At 45.8% G+C, this 14,502-nt stretch overlaps 1 protein-coding gene across 1 annotated transcript; it reads right to left on the bottom strand.

The window, feature by feature from the left end:
- Positions 1–1,266: 1,266 nt before the first annotated feature.
- LOC149336089 (uncharacterized) lies at positions 1,267–12,789 on the bottom strand. The gene is made up of 6 exons (XM_089554078.1): positions 12,615–12,789; positions 10,787–10,965; positions 9,590–9,689; positions 7,891–8,021; positions 5,846–5,980; positions 1,267–1,683 (listed from the first exon to the last, which is right to left on the bottom strand). Exons 1-6 carry the CDS (start codon positions 12,787–12,789, stop codon positions 1,267–1,269), a joined length of 1,137 nt encoding a protein of 378 aa, XP_089410204.1.
- Between the last annotated feature and the right edge of the window lie 1,713 nt (positions 12,790–14,502).

The raw sequence follows: 14,502 nt of genomic DNA, 5'->3' as shown, positions 1-14,502 counted from the left end.
TAGAGGAGGCCAGCTTGACTTCGCCCTGCAAATGGCGCCGTTCTGTTTCACTGCGCTAGGTCACCTTACTATTATAGGTCGTCCTTCATAGGACCTTCCCGTAGGTCAAGAATTGACTAAGGTGTATGTATAATTCTGCATTAAGAAAGTTTATTACTATTTCCTTCGAGACTGCCTCACTACATTTTAATATGCACAAGATACCTTTCTACCAGCATTAGCACAGCTAGTCTAGGAGGTTATTGTGAGAGCTTGATAGTCATTGAGAGAGGTTCGGCCCCTATTGCATTGCTTTGTGCGTTTTCAGACCAAGCGAAATTCCCGAAACCAGGAGCTTTTTGCACTCTCCATAGTCAGCTAAGTCGAGAGCTTTCTGTAAAAGAACAGCCCATAGAATATATCGTGTGTACGGTTTATTCGCCTCAGGGAGCGGATGGAAGGCGCTCCCCGAGTTCGTGTGCAGTGTGAGGAACAAAAGTCGCAGTCGCTGCATGTCACAGAACAGCTCTGAGTGCTGAGAGGGTAGGCAAGCCTAGGCCGGACAGATGGCTAGCTGGAGAGGAAAGACGCTGGATGCGGAAGAGCGCGACGACCTCGAAAGGGACACCTGATCCTGTCGCAGCCATTCCTAGCGACGCCCGCCTGTTTGCAAGTGAAGGAGGTTGACTTTACACCTCAGGCTTTCCAAGGACTTGACCGGCACCCGGTGCCGTTTGCAGGATGGCGACGAATAACAAAACCGTGGAGAGGCGGGTGGAGGGACAGTGAGAAGATATCGACGAGAGATAGTCGCCGGAGGGAAGCAAAACAGAACGGATACGGGGATTGAGTCGACAGGGATGGCGAAGTTTTTCCGTTATGGTACATACATGCAAATAAGTTCTGTAATGGTAACCTCTTATTTTTAGTAGTCAAACCTCGTCCGAGAGAGTGGAGAGTAATTAAAAAGAATAGAGAAGAACCTGCTGTTTAAAACCTTATATTGAGCAATCGGTGCAATTAGGCTTTGTTGTCCTCGCTGTGAGAACCTCCAAGGAGTGGTCATGACATGGAACTGCGCCAGAGATGATTCGTGTAGTAGGATGTCGGGGAGAGTGGCATCATGCGTAAGATTTCTCCGCCGCAAGGCCTAAGAATATTTGGGTCTCAAGTTGGGAATGTTCAAAACTGTTTATTTTCTTCGCTGTCAAAAACGTTCATTGAAATTTGTTGACTGTCAAACCGGAATGACTTTCCACTGCTCACACTCCAGCTGACAAAATAAGCTTATAAAGCTGTGGCAAATGTTATAAGATGCACGAATACGCGCTTTAGGGAGATAAGAGACTCTGTTCGTACACGTGCCTTGAACCACGTTTCGATGGCGTCACTTGTGGTGGCCGCGGCGTAGCTCACAAACTCTTTGGACGGGCTCCATGCCGAGCATGCGTAAGCACTGAAGTCCTGGCAGGGGTCCACGCTGCTGTTAACGTGTTGGAGCAGGAGTCGTTCGTGGATGACGCAGTCCTCGGTTCGGCAGATCATCTGCGCTGCCCCAACGACATCGCGGCGACGCGCGAATGTGGCCAACACCAACATAAAGGCCACAAATAGACCCGCGGCAACCGCGAACGCAAACCAAGCACGGTGCGCCTTCACGTACGACTGCCAGCCGTGAGCGGACATATGGGTCGTGGGTCCCATCTGCGGCGAAGAGTCACAAAATATGCGGCGTAAGCCTCACACCTGGCACAAACACAGCTTTTGTAGTAAGTAAAGCCTAAGAGATTTCCTTCGGTGCGAAGGTGCGTGACCAGGAACTCACCGCCAGCTTTTTAAATCCCTGGTAACTATGAGAACCTGTGGTTTTCACCTCTCTGAAATTCACACTTTCACGAGTGCTAGAACAAACCCTTATAAAAATCACTATAGAGAGTCTATAGATTTCTTATAGACTCTACTGCCTTCCTATAGATATTTCTTTTTGTGTATTCAGCCTATAGACTGTCTATAGACAAATGTCCATAGACTGTTGGTAGCATTTCTATTGCCTTTAGACTTTTCCCTAGAATTTGTCCATAGACAGTCTATAGACATTTTAGACAGAAGCCTATAGACAATCTATAGACTGTCTGAAAAACTTTGTAAGGGAGCCCCTTACAAGCAAGAAGCAAACCCCACGGTGTTTTTATTCTTGACTAGGATAGTAATTTTTTCGGCTACGGAAGGTAGTACCATGGAAGCAGTTATAGTTACAGTTATAGTTATAGCATCCTCAAATTGCACGTATACAATATGCAAACTATCCGCAGCGGTGGCTCAGTGGTTAAGGTGCCAGGCTCCTGACCTGAAACTCGCAGGTTCTATCCTGGCCGCGGAGGTCTCATTTCAATAGAGGCGAAATCCTAGAGTCCCGTGCACTGTAAGACGTCAGACCACTTTAAGAACCTCAGGAGGTCGAATTATCCAGCCCTTCAAACGGCGCCTCTCATAGCCGGAGCTGCTTTGGTACGCTAGCCTCATAAACCAAAAAAACTACTGACTGCAAAGCTACAAGGTGCTACATAGCCACGTTAATGCGCAGTGGGGTCATGTTTCCTGACAGCGGCGGTAACGAAAATGGAATATTGACTGATTCACTTCTTCCAGGGCGCTTCCTCAGAGCGAAAAAAACAAGCTCCCCACCACTGTCGTATGCAAGCTGTGAAATATATTTGATCTCAGCTCTCCGGCTAATTAGTGATGAGTAAATAATTCCTGACATAATCCCGGAGAACTTTCCGCTTCCTGTATGGAGCTTTCTTACTCTTTTGACGGTGAGAACAGAAGGTATAAATGCAAGTTAATTTATTATACCAGATGTCCCAGCGTAAAAGGCGCTCGAAAGTAACTTTTCAGCGTCAAACTATTGGCTACTGTGGATGCCAGCTGCTATAAAATCATAATGCAGTGTCTAATTACATAAAATCATTAATTAACGTTCAAAATAGCACATCTTGATGCTTAGTGCCAAATGGAAGTTTTAATCAGTTTTGTGAAGAAGAATAACAGGTTGCCTTAATGCCTGCCGCGCCCAAACCCGACTGAACGCTACAGGCTTCTTGAAGTTCACTGCAAAGGCAACGTTCACTGAGGACTCGTTGCAGTGAAATTCGATTTCTCTGCTCTATTTAGCCGTAGTATGCACTTGCTATTGCTCTGTCACTCTCAAAAGCAACGTCCAAGCAATATCCGATATGCGAAATTGCTTGTAGGTCTGGCAACATTGCGCCTACAGCTTCCGATCGCCATCCTTGCTCGGTCTTCATGGTGCGGGGTTCTGTACGCGTGCTCTCTCGAATCAGCTGAACGTGTCATGAACCTCTCGAGTAGAATTTCAAAACGCAAGCTTCCGCCGCATCGCTGCTTGTACTCCTTACCTCTCACCTACTGCACGTGTGCTTTCTTGCGGCGCAGTCAACATCTGTGTGCTTTTACAGCCTCCTATGCTTCAGCTGAAATTCTTACTCAAGATCAGAAGACCCGACACGTCGTAAAGTCAAAACTCTGTGCCATCGTCGTTTTAATGCGCTCATATATGGACTGGCTCAAACTTGCACATTGTCATCGTGGTTTAATTTCAAGTAGAAGAAAATTTACGAGATGGGTAAGTGAACATTTATCCTATGCTGCGTGAACGCATCCGCTGGTCTGGGCTAAACCACACTTTCTGGGGCGTTGGCGTCAGCAGCTGCTTGCACTTCAATGTAACTACACATGACCCTCGGAAAGCAACGTAATGCCATCCATTGGCAGCGCAATGCCAACCCCAATATGCGATGCACATCCGCTCTTTTGAAAGTTACCGTGTTGCAGAGGCCGACTTATTTGGCACTGTCAATTTTTGCTCTCTTAGCCTATAGCACCACATTTTAAACGGGGCAGAAGACGTATGGGAAGCAGACATTGCACCGAATGCATTCAAGAGAAAAGTATCCGTGCATTGTCTTTTATTCTTCCTACTTTTTTTTAGATTTCCTACATGCAATGCTACAGCTAGCATCGCTGCTAATACAAAAGCGCGCCACAATTAAACCAAGAAAGTGAAAATCGATTTCAGGAAAAAAAGACGCAGCAACTGTGGCCACGGCAGCCACCTAACCGCGCCGAAAAGCGACGAAATAGGGAGTGAAAGAAGAGAGAAAGAGGCGCCATAGTGGAGGGCGCCGGTGCAATTCCGACCACCTTAGATTGCAACGGGCAGTGAGGTGGCATTTCTGAATGATGATTTTGGCTCAAAACCACGGGTGTGTTGAACCAAAAGGAGATTTTGTGCGCCATTTTTGTGCGATTAACTTTGAATGCAGTGTAATAAAGAGAGCTGCCCCAGCGGCTAGCGCCGACGAAGGAGACGAAGAAGATAGAAGACGAAGCTGACGAAGCTCGGGAGCGCGCTTGCGAACGCTGGCCTGCTGAACAGCACCGCTTGAACAAAGACCGGCCGTTCACACTAATTGTGCGAGTCGTCTCATTACAGCAGAAATAAAAAAGACGCCATACAGTCGGACTTATCGATGGGACTTCACCTGTTTTCTTGCTCGTAAACTTAGCGCTGATCCACTGCAAGACAGAAAATTAGTCTTCCTGCATTTCTCAGCATTTTTGCCCATACGACCAAAATTTGCGCAATTTGTTGTCATCGTAACGCCATTTAACTGGGAGCTATAGTGATGAGCCTTTGGGGGTTAGTGGTGCTATGGTATTGGATACACGCTGTTCTTGACACACTAAGTCAGCACATGGGCTATGTTGCGTAACCATAATAAAGGGCTCTAAATTTTGAATTTTGGACACGTTTGGTAGAGTATACCCTAATGACGCACACCATATGGACGGTATAGCATTTTGCCTCCATCGAAATTCGGCCGCCGCGGCCCGCTGAGCCTTCGGGAAAGCGAAGTGATGCGAGTGCCTGTCTTTAGTGATTGGTTGTGGAGGGAGAGCGCCGTACACAAACATATATTGCCTTGGCTACTGTTTGCCTAGTAAGTTATTTGGAAAAAAAATCACAATCACGTGCGAAATAATCGGGATTACACTGGCGCATTGCTATATAGTTTTTTTAATCTTGCACTGCAAAACCATATTTGCTGCGTTGTTTCTTTTTATATAACAAACTTTATTGCGAGAACAGGTGATATACACAAACACTGTTTGGACCGATAGCTACAAAGCTAGTGGCCGGCCCAATACAAAAATTACTCGCAGTTCTGCCACATAGGGCGGAAGACTAAAAAGTTAATCATGTTAAACACAATAGTGCAGGTTACAAAAAAACACGCAGCAAAAAACAAGGATAAGATAGGAGACTGCAAGAAGAGTACAAAGAATACCAAGAATACAACAACAAAAACAACAAAATAAGAAAAGATTACACAGAATACAATGAAAAAAACATACCAAAACCATGCACCAAGAAAAATGAGGTGTCAAGAATTCACAAAACAAGAGTTTCCGGCAAAAATTTATTAGACTTGAAATGTAGTTTGCAAGTCATAATAAAATTGCTGGCTACTTTTACCTCGATGGGCAATCCGTTCGATATTTTTGCTCCATTTAACTCTATCCGGCGTTCACCTTATACATTGCTACATTTTTAGAGGTTAAATTTACAATTGGATGCTTGTCTTGTATTACGGGAAGATAGGGCAAAAAGGCTATGGGCTGACTGACAGCTTGATTGGCTAGTAGGTCTCCACTCGCATATGTCCGAAGGAGGACTAGAAATGACACCACTGAATCCCAGCTAGACTGGAACGACACCACTGAATCCCAGCTAGACTGGAACGACACCACTCAATCCCAGTCTAGACTGGATATTCCGTACCATGTCTTGAAGCTTGCAGGTGGTCTGCCACAGGGCCTGAGCTTCCTTCACTTCTTCGTCGGGAAGGAGGCAGATCGAGAGGTCTTCCTCCTTGGCGGCAGGCTGCGCTTGCGGCGTAGGAACCTGAGAAGCACCCTGCGTGGAAAATACGTTGGACATCGTTGCACGACAGTTTGACCCTCCTCCTTAGCATCTATCCGGTCCACTTCCTCCGTAGCATATGTGTGGGTCACAAGCCAGCAATGGCACGTGACGCTGCTGTCAAGGCTTTTCGCGAGTATCATGGAAATTTGTGGTAAATACTTTTCACACCAAGCTCTTTTTTAAGGTATGTTTCTATATTTTCGGCGAATTTAATTACCATGCGTGTTGTAATGATTATTCATGTTTCGTGATGAACTTGAAATTATTTTTATCTCCTATTCACCGAAAGCTAAGGCGGCTATCGTTCGGAAGCCTTGGCAAACCTGAAGTTGAATGTGAGGCCGAGAATGACCCCTGGTATATACGAGACAATCCTTCGGAATGGCAGTGAGCAAAAGAAGAAAAGATCTTACGATACTCTTAGGCCGGGAGGAAATCAAACAAGAGGCAAGACCATTAACGTCCTCTATGCTTCAGATCACTGGGTCTTTGCCGCCGTTCATCAAGCTACGTGTTCGGGTTGAGATTCACGAAAGCAGCCAAGTAGACTTCATGCGCGCAGCTCAGCTGAAAATAAGGAAACGGGTGAGAGAGTGTCACGTGCAGCACCCAAAGGAACCCGCCATTAACACTATGCAGCTAGTAATTCGTGAGCCATCCTCTAATCCCTCACGCCTTTCCAGCGATGCATTCACTGTGATAAACCTGGCAACTCCAACTTTTCGAAGCAAGAGAGACGGCTTAAAATGGACAAACGTAATATACTTTGCTACTGTGTCAGATTACGAAACTAAACGCGCCTGGTAACAATTTCTATCGTCCAGTTTGTTCCGTGAGAAATAAATTTTTGAGCCTTTTTGAGTGGTATGTGTTGGAGGTCTTAACCATGTTCGTTTTTGTTGGGTGTCAAGGGCTTGCCATAAAAAAAAAAAACAACTGTAGGGTAAGGCATGTTTTTGTATCAAAGCTATATTGTGGGCTGTATAAAACACCCTCTTGCGACGGTATTAGGATTGATATCAATTAGCAGAGTTTGTAACAGAAGCCAAAATATAGCCACAAAGAGACTTCAGCTTTTCTACTTGTTGTAATTGCGTTCATTGGTGGAAATGAGCTCTCAGCGTACTTCTGTTAAGAGAGCTTTTACGTGAACTTTTACGAAACCTGCAGGTAAAACCTGTAGCTAATGAGACTAGTAGAGATTTCTTCAACAAAGTGCAAGCAGCCAACAATAGTTTCCCTGAAAACTATAAGGTCACACTCAAACCTACAACTTATGCGTCGCGGAGCTTTAAAGTAAGAACACGTAATCAAGCTGGATTGCCAAGGGCAGGTGTAAGGTGACATGTAGACAGGTGGTCCGGCAAAAGGGCCTAACACTGTGGACGCCAAACGGCCAACTGAATTTCTCGAACCCACATGGCGAAAAACGCGCCAACTTTGAACGGTTAGGCTGCATTTGCACGGCCCGCAAAATAACATAAGAGATCACAAATGATTGTTTTGTAATTCCTGCTATTACTCACTATAATTGCTTGCTTCGACAAAGAATTCCACAAAGACGATATTACGGCAGATCATTCCGCTAATCAGCGAGGCTATTGACCACCTGCTGTAGCAAAGAATGGCGTCTTAGTCAGTCCGGCTACTTGGTGGTGACAATCATTAACTGGCCGCCTTGTTAGCCATCGTCGGACAACCTGCTTACCCTATACAACCGGTCCGACTGAACTATCTCACTGATGTACAAGCCTCGATCGGCCTCCCTGTTAAACAAGAGAGTGACGAATTAAAATCTGCCCTTTGGTCGCCCTTACTACAGCGGCTCGAAATTAGATTTCAGACTATTCACCATCACGCACGGCGTGTTTGACGTCGCTTGTTTTGTCGTTCATGCGTACCTTTGACAGAAAACCGAATAACGATACGACCCCTTCGAAGGCCCTCATGGTTGACGAGGGGGTGGGGGCTGGTCGGACGGAGGGTGACTCGGGTGGCGAACTGGGTCCACTCTTCTTGGCTGGACTCGGCACTGCGTTCATTGAGTGGGAAAACGGGGTCCCTGTCTTTGGTGGAGCAATCCGCAAAGCATCTAAGACTCATGAATGTAATATCTTCTCTCAGCCAAAACACTTTTTCATTCAGCACAACGGCGAACTTGTCTAGTTCGTAATGACTCATACTCAGGTTGATCAGCTCATAAAATGACTTAGGAGGGTAGATGTGTAGGGCAGTTGGTGAGACATGAAGGAGCTAAACACCGCAGCGGACACGGGACAGAGAAAGAAGTCTTCTTTCTCTGTCCCGTGTCCGCTGCGGTGTTTAGCTCCTTCATAAAATGAACACCGAGACGAGAAGACAAACAAATTCTGCGTTGTGCTGGCCTTCTCTCGATGTTCGTATTTTTCGAGCTGATTTAACCTGAGTTTCTATTCAGAGTACGAAAATCGTGCAGTCAGCAAGGTATATGGTGCCCTTTTTATGCATACTATAGCCGGGTTAAGTAATGTCGATCAGCTCACGATATGTGGTCTTAATGATATATGTGTTTAGAATCAGGTGTGCAGCCTGGCGGAGGCACAGAAGACATGAAATGGAGAAACTCTTACGCAATCTGCTTCGAACGAGCATTCGCGTGCAATTGAGTTTGATCTCCGACCGATGGAGATATGCGAAAAGCCGTACAACCGCTGTCAAATGCACGCGTCACTTCCGATCAATCTTGATATGTACTAGTTCGTCACAACGGCAAATGTTCTGACGCGCACAGCCTACCAATCGCACAAGTAAGCTGCACTTGTACGTAGCACTCCTGTAAAAGGAGATTTGCTATTACGAAAAGTAACCAGGTTAAGCCATTCTGTTCTGGGCCATTGTATTGCTTTAAGTAATTGTGATCGATCTCTTTGAACACGGCATTGCTATACGGTGGAGCCACTGCGCCGGGAGTAAGTGCTGTCGGAGTGGTGTGGTGGGCATGTTTTTGGGCAACAGGTCTGGTACCGTACGGGCCCCGACTTACGCTGGGCACTCGGATAACTCCTGTGGCTCTGTGGACACTTTTAGGATCTGTAACGCGTGACCAAAAACTGTTTGCACTCACAAAGATAGCATGATGCTGCCGTGTTTATTTGCTCTTTGTTCATCACACACGGAATAACTGAATGCAGGATATATTGTATATATAAAAGCTTATTATAAACTATCATGTTTTCAGCGATATTTTTACTCACTTCATGTGTGGCATTCTGGCCTGAAACCACGTCTCTTGTAGCTCAAACTCTCGCCTTCACATATTACCAAAGTTGCAAGAGATTATGACAAGGTGACGTACGCGGCTTAGCAGTTTCAACAGCGGCTCCCCTAAATCACCATATCTGAAAAACGTTTATTCATCCTTAACGTTGCAACGTACGACGCGCCTCTCAAAGGTAAAGTCTAAGTGAGTAAGGACACACGGGGAATATAAATTAAACAGAGATAGCAGCACGGGCTGGTGAAAAAGGCTCACTGGTTCAAGAAAAGGGGCCTTGTATGGAATCTGTGGAAGCCCTTGAGTGTGTCTATGTGTGCCTGAAGTACAAATGCGGATGGACTCACCTTTAAGCTCCTTTTTCGAGTGTTCGAATTTCGCCGGCCCCCGCACGATGGTCCTCAGGATGTTCGACCCAGGTGTCCCCATGCCCTTGGCGAGTGCTGCCTGCGAGTGTAGCCGTGGCAGTCCCGTTATTTGGCTGTGCCAGCCGAACTTCGACAGAAGAGAAATGCAAGAAGCCCTCGTAGGTTGTGCAATGTTAGTAAACATTAAAGAAAGCGAGGTCTTTGAAATTATTGCAGGCCCTACCAGTACGAATTCTCTCATTGTGTACGGGCAGCTTTTGGGCGTTGAAATCAAGATACCGGGCCATGACTGCAATTAGCACAGCCGCTAAATTTATTATTTTCAGCACAAGTTCAGTTTAGCGTTTGTAGACACCAGAAATCTGAAAAGCAAAAATCATTTAAATATCTACCGCTAATCAGAGATTATAATAAAAACGGAACATTTGTTTTCAGTGTCTCCAGTCGAACCACCAACTTCAAGACCAGAAATTACTCCTAGATGATCATTTCGAAGTGTTGAGCTTTAGCACAAAACCGTTGTGGAACGAAACAGGTTGCAGCGGTCCAAACGTACTAATTTTTGCACTGGAATGAAGGCATATCTGGCGGATGGATGAATTTCAATAACAGATTAGTAGATGGCGTGGAACCATGTCCCCTTTTCGCGTGCGCGATGTTACGATGTGTAGCAGGGGACCTCACATATACCGTCACCGGTACCGTTTACCGCTTACCTCAAGCCCCAAGCGTTCATTTCCTGGTGATGCGTAGTAAGCAGCTACGCCCGTAGCTGGCCTTCATAGGCAATCAGCGCTTTGCGCATGTGATTTTCCGGTCCGTGCTACGCGTTCAACGTCAGCAGTGCTAAAGGCATCTAGCATTTGGCGTCCGCTGGCATGGTAGGGGCTACGGGAGGCGAGCTTGGTTTATCAGACACACAGTGAACACAAAAATTGGAGCGGCCAGTTAACCTCGCATTAAGGGTTTGACGCGGTAGCGTAATCGATTAATTCCCATATATGGAGAATGTCAGTCTCTAATTTACGTGCATAGATCCACGGGAGTCCCCGTACCCCTACTGGCGCAGTGGTTTAAGCGATGCGCAACTCTCGTGCGATGGCAGGTCACGCCGCATTTCTTCGCTAACCCTCCGCGCAGATCGAAGATGTTTATAAAAGAACGTGTGAATCTCACGTGAGACTTTCTAGAACTCGGCCCAGCCGAGGGATGTTCAGCCACAGGTGCCGATGTTGGGACACGTTCCGGTTCTGTAGTTGAGCTATGCCCAAGCGCTGACCCCGAATCCTTGGCAGCCTCCACTGCCGGGGCCGGTGAAACAGGATCCGGAGAGGCCTCTTTCCACGCACCGGTCGCTGCGAAGAGAAGATTGTAAACAAAGAGCTCCCCCCGAAAAGGAACAGCAAAGAGCCCCTCCCAGATATTAACAGCAGTCTATACTGCGAAAATACTTGGAAAGCAGTCAAATGACTTTTAATTCAATGTTGAAGCTTCTTAATAAAGAGAACTCTAGCGGTGTTTATACGAAGAAGGCGGAACAAGTTTCGCATTATATGCAGCAGCCTCTTATTTCATCGATCAAACTCAAAAACTGGTAATTCAAAACAAAGCCTTCAGCCTTGAAATGTTAATGAATGCATGCAAGCCTCTTTGATGGAGAGTCTAGCAGTTACCTTCCATGTCTGCCGTCCTCTACCGCCACGACTATATTTTCTCCGCCTGCTGCCCTAGGGGAACCTTAGCAGCAGTTTGGTTCTGCATCTTACATCCTGGATGTTAATACGAGTTTTTGCTGTCTGAATACATACGGTATTCTCTGGAAAGCACGTGCACCCAGCGCGCCCCACACCGAAGTCACCAATGTAGCTCATCGCTGCTCTCGTCAGCGATTCCGAGGCAAGTTTGAAATGGGCCCTCTCTTACTCTCTTTCGTCTAGGATTCATTCGTAAAACCCCGCATTGCACCTCAGAGATTTATTTAATTTATTTATTTATTTATTTATTTATTTATTTATTTATTTATTTATTTATTTATTTATTTATTTATTTATTTATTTATTTATTTATTTATTTATTTATTTATTTATTTATTTATTTATTTATTTATTTATTTATTTATACTGCAGCGCAATTATATGCGCTATGGCAGGAGTGGGAAAAACACAAAATGCAAGGTAACATAATGCAGCAAAATGTACAAAGTGAGCACTACAAAAAAGTTAAAACCACAAACGAAATATCAAACAAGAAAGGAACTGTTAACGACAGAGTAAGAATACACAGCTATTATGCGTCTTCAACGGCAGTTACAAAGTTTTGAAATGGACAAGAACGAATGGACCCAGGTAGAGAATTCCAGGCTTCTATTGAAAGGGGAAAAAACTGAATTTGAACAAATTAGCATGCGTAAAATACGGTATCAAATTAAGCTCGTGATGACTTCTTGTAGATGATAATGGTGCAAAGTTAATGTAGTTAATGGTGTCCTCACGAGGGAGTGGGTGGAATGCAACACAGCTATAGGCGCCAGCTTTTCGCTACGTGAGATTTCAGAACGCCCGGCTTCTTGTAGTGTCATTCACAGACCGTATAAACCACGGGGATTAAATGGGGTCTGCATGGATATACCGCTGGTTGTAGGCCGACTTAAGCTCGCCCTCCGTCCAGAGGTTACACGGCTGAGAAAAACGTCTGTCAGAAAGATGCGGGACTTCTACGGCCTAAAGCCTCATGCTAAAACTGTTCGTCTGCAATAACACCCTTGGAGTGCTATGATAACTGCCTACAAAATCAGCAACTGCCATGATGAAAAACAAAACACTGCCGGCTAATCACGACAGCCTTCCGAACTAAGCAGCCCAAATAAGCCTTAATTTGGGCCCAACACCTCAAAGCCTCCAGTAGCAAGGCTCATGTGTTAAGTAAAAGGAAATCAATTAACCCTGTGCATGGTAAACATGCAAGATTACGAAATTCGGTCGAATCTGCTCCATGCGACACTCACTCGCTTCATGGTGTCCGGCTGATGGGCGGTGCTTGACAGGCCTGGACAGCTTGGACTTGCCCTTTCTCCTTTGGCTGATTTCAGATCCACCCGCTACGGACTTCTTGGTCGCCGCTGAGCCCGTACGCTTGGGGCTCTTCACGGAAGACGTAGGTGTCTTTCCAGCAGGGTCCATTTTGTATTTCTGCCCTTGTAATAAGGAGAGGTGCCGTGGGGACTGTTCGTCAGAGGCTGCTTCTTCTTCTTATCGCACGTTTCGCGCGGGGCTCGTGACGGCCTTCTTCATCTCACGCTTCTAAACACGTGGAACTGGCTCATGCACAGTTTTAAAAAAGTACTAATTGTCCAATAGTGTGTCGTTTATGGATAATCTACTCCAAACAGGGAAAGTTTACCGGTTACGTCGGCTCTCCGTACAGCCCAAGAAACTCGACTTGAACCTACTGGCGTGAATTCTCCAGCCACGAATACGAGGGGGTACCCAAAAGAAACCGGACTAAATTTTTTGGTCGGCAAAGCTTCTGTCGTACCGCGTTTTGCAACTAGGAGAGCATAGAACTAACATTCCAGAGTCAGTAAGCCGAGTGCCGTCGTTGAAGGAGGTCAGACTAGTTTAGGCAGAGTTTTAGAGTGACGACTGTTTTGTGTGAATGTCGTTTTTGCAATGTCTGATTTTCGTGAACAGCGTGCGCCAGTGAAATTCTGATTTTGAAAAAGTTGAATGGAAACTCTTGAAATATTAAGAAAGACGTACAAGGACGATGCTATGGGGACAACTCAAGTGTTCCTGAATCGAATCCTGAATCAAAGCAACAATCATGCCAATGGAAAACTTCAAATTCACCTCGCCTCAAGAAAGCTCGTCAGGTGAAGCCAAACCTCAAAACAATGCTGATTTGTTTTTTCGACGTGAGAGGAGTCGCCCATTGAGCATTTGTTCCGCAGGGTCAGACAGTTAGCCAGGCTTTCTACTTGGATGTTTTGAAAAGATTGGGCAACAGTGTGCGGTGGAAGCGGCCAGATTTGTGGTGGTCGGGTAACTGGTTTTTCCATCGTGGCAATGCCCCTGCTCACACAGCCCTGTCTCTACGACAATTTCGGACCAAAAATGGCATGAGACCTATTCCTCAACCCTCATACTCTCCCGACCTTGCCCCGTGCTACTTTCTTTGTTTCCTAGAATGAAAAAATAGGTGAATGGAAAGCGTTTCGCTGATGTTGCTGAGGTGAAGAAAAAAACGACGGAGGCACTGTCAAGCATCCCAAAATATGAATTTAAACAATGTTTTGAAAAATAGAATGAAAGATTAGACAAGCGTATCATTGCAAGTGGGGAATATTTTGAAATAGATTGAAGGTTTGTGCTTAAAATGTGAACAAATAAGTTCAAACAAAAATAAGTCCGGTTTCTTTTGGGTACCTCCTCGTACACTGAAAACTCCGACACAGGGGAAGGCGGGACTGACTCGTGAGGCTCGTCAGCAACGCTTCTAATAACAAAGATTTCTTCTTCGCTTCTACGTGAGAGTTCTGTTCGTGAAAAACAGTCATGAAGACTGCCGTCTCTTCCTACCATGTGGCGCACAGTTTCCTTTGTGGAGAAGATAGGCAGCTCAGAACGTTTTCATTGAGCGCATTCGGGCACACGCCTTCTGGGACGATGTGCGAGGTTATTTTGGCTTGTTTTGTGACGCCCCTTGGGCAGGGCTTCTGTGTACGTTTGTGTACAGTCTCCCGTTCTCACACACTGCATGCTGGCGCTCGGACAGCATGGTCTGTGGAATATAGCACAGCTAGTGCTCTGATGGCTGCTGGCTCCGATAACCACCTGCAAGAGAAGCTGCGGCGGGGTTTTGTACATCATCATCATCATCAACCTACTGCCACC

This window comes from Amblyomma mixtum, chromosome 7, assembly GCF_055824585.1.
Source record: "Amblyomma mixtum isolate Tamu chromosome 7, ASM5582458v1, whole genome shotgun sequence".
In the NCBI taxonomy this organism is placed as follows: domain Eukaryota; kingdom Metazoa; phylum Arthropoda; class Arachnida; order Ixodida; family Ixodidae; genus Amblyomma; species Amblyomma mixtum.
The sequence above is the reverse complement of the archived record's forward strand: the minus strand, read 5'-3'. Positions and strand labels throughout refer to the sequence as shown.